Source organism: Solanum tuberosum, unplaced genomic scaffold, assembly GCF_000226075.1.
Source record: "Solanum tuberosum cultivar DM 1-3 516 R44 unplaced genomic scaffold, SolTub_3.0 scf00223, whole genome shotgun sequence".
In the NCBI taxonomy this organism is placed as follows: Eukaryota; Viridiplantae; Streptophyta; class Magnoliopsida; order Solanales; family Solanaceae; genus Solanum; species Solanum tuberosum.
The window spans coordinates 240949-243550 of record NW_006239146.1 but is presented as its reverse complement, the minus strand read 5'-3'; the positions used below and the strand labels follow the sequence as shown (position 1 = coordinate 243550).

The 2602-nt window shown below is 42.1% G+C and overlaps 1 protein-coding gene across 1 annotated transcript; it reads left to right on the top strand.

The window, feature by feature from the left end:
- Positions 1-1312: 1312 nt before the first annotated feature.
- Positions 1313-2218, top strand: LOC107062357 (uncharacterized). Its single transcript, XM_015312903.1, has 2 exons — positions 1313-1478; positions 1593-2218. The coding sequence occupies exons 1-2, from the start codon at positions 1313-1315 to the stop codon at positions 2216-2218; spliced, it is 792 nt and encodes a 263-aa protein (XP_015168389.1).
- Positions 2219-2602: the final 384 nt, after the last annotated feature.

Genomic DNA, 2602 nt, shown 5'->3' with positions numbered 1-2602 from the left:
AATGAGATGCCTGATGACTCAATCAGGACTTGGACTGAACTGAAGGAAGCTTTCCTGGAACGATTCTTTCCGGAATCAAAAGAGTTGCAAATGAAAGATGAGATAAGTGCCCATAAGCAGCTACCAGGAGAAGCAATGCATGACACCTGGTGGAGATTCAGCCAAAAGCTGAAGAAGTGTCCAAACCATGGTCTCACTGAGAGGCATCTAAAACAGGCTTTCTATAGATCTTTGAATTATGTCACTAAACCTTTTGTTGATGCAGTGTGTGGAGGATCTTTTATGAGGAAGCCGTTCTCAGAGAGCATGCAACTGATGGGCAAAGTATCAAAGAATAACAGGGAATGGTACACCAGGGATGCAGAAGTCGGAGATCTTGGGTATACCTTTGGACTTTCAGCTGAACAAAGGAAGAGAGAGGAAGAAAAGGATCAGGATATGGCATACATGAGGACCCAAATAGATCTACTCACGAAGCATATTGTATCCAAGCCTGAAAAGGTAAATGTCGTGGGACAGCCAAACAGGTACGAAGATCAGGACATCGATTTAGATGAGGAAGCTAATTATTTGGGAAACCAAGGAGGTTTCTGGAATTATAACTCGGGCAACCAGGGTTACAATTCTGGAAATGCAGGTCAGAACTACTCAAGGGAAGGACAGTATTATAGACTAGCAAATAGAGAGCAGGAAAACTGGCAGAAAAGAGATGGGTACAGGAATGATCACAATGGTGTGTACGTACCCCCATGTAATAGAGATCGGGAGGTGGCAATTCCAGCGGGTCTAAGCTGGAGGACATGTTGGCCAAGGTACTCCAGAAAGTTGAATCAACGGACGTAGGGGTGAAAGAGATGAAAGGTGAATTCTCCAGAGTGCGTCAACTAGTAGACTCTCACACCACCTCCATCAAGCAAATTGAGCAGCAGTTGGGGCAACTTTCAGTCTCATTAAATCAGAGGAAGAATGGGTCACTACCTAGTGACACGATCCAAAATTGGAAGAAGGACGGGCACTGCATGCTATTGCCACCAGGAGTGGTAAGATTCTTACTGACCCAATTTATGCAGGCACTAAACATGAGCAGGTGTTGGAGCAAGCTAGAAGAGAGGAGGATGAAGTTGAGCAAATAGATGACTTGGAGGATGCTCAACCAATAGCCAAACCAGCAGGAGCGAGATAAAAAGAGGTTGAGGGAACCTTGCCTTTACAGCAAATCCCAAGACCATCTCCTCATTTCCCTCAAAGGCTTAAAAAGAAAGCCAAGGATGGGAAATTCGCTGAATTCATCACCATTCTGAGATAGCTGTCCATGAACATACCATTGGTGGAAGCCCTTGAGCAGATGCCAGGATATGCCAAGTTCATGAAAGACTTGGTCACAAAGAAAAGAGCTGTAAGTATTGATTTAACTGACAATGTTCATCACTGCAGTGCTATTGCTACCAGATCTCTAGTGCAGAAGAAGGAGGATCTGGGTGCATTCACCATACCATGCACCATCGAATCAATCGAATTCGCAAAGGCCTTGTGTGAATTAAAGGCTAGTATAAACTTGATGCCGCTGGCCATCTAAAAGCAACTGGGATTAGGAGTTCCAAAACCCACAACCATGAGGTTGATGATGGTAGATAGGTCAGTGAAGCAACCTGTGGGCATCCTATGTGATGTGCTCGTAAAGGTGGAGACATTCATCTTTCCGGCAGACTTCGTTATCTTGGATTGTGAAGTAGATTTTGAGGTTCCCATTATTTTGAGAAGACCATTTCTGGCCACGAGACGAGCATTGGTAGATGTTGAGCGAGGTGAACTGAAATTCAGACTCAACAATGAGGAGGTAAAGTTTAATATTTGCAAGTCCATAAAGCAGCAACATGACATGAATGTGGTGTCTGCAATAGATGTTTTTGAGGAAGAAGAAATGGGAGCAACCATTGAAGAGAGGCTGGCTATTGAAACCTTGGCTGCAGCACTGATGAACTATGAAGCTGATTTCCGGTCTGACTATGTAGAAACCGTGAATGCTTTACAGGGTATGGGAGCACACTCTTATGATCCAAAGAAATTGGACTTGGATTTAAAAAATAGGCCAAGTCCTCCAGCAAAACCATCCATTGAGGAACCACCTATGCTAGAACTGAAACAGTTGCCCAGTCACCTAAAGTATGTATTATTGGGAACTAACAACACTTTACCTGTAACACCCCTAAAATACTAGATCAACTCTTGCATGTCAATGCATCATTTCTTAATTACTACAATACGTTTTACTCTTATTTTGGGAACTTGAAATTTTGTGCTATATGCAACCTTGTTTAAAATAGATTGTGCTCGTAATTTAAGGTATTGTATGTGGGTATTTACATAATTTTTCTAATTAAAATTACATATGAATTGAAAGTGTTGGTAAAAATTATATACATATAGGTGTATATGCATACATTTAGGGCAGCACACAATAAAATGGGGCAGCACCCTTTAGGGACAGTTGTATGTGTGACTAAGCTTCACTCATTAGACTATATTATCACACCTCCTCTTGTGATTTTCGTTTGGAACTGAAGTCCAAGAACATAAGAACATTTTCTAACCAGTTTTCATC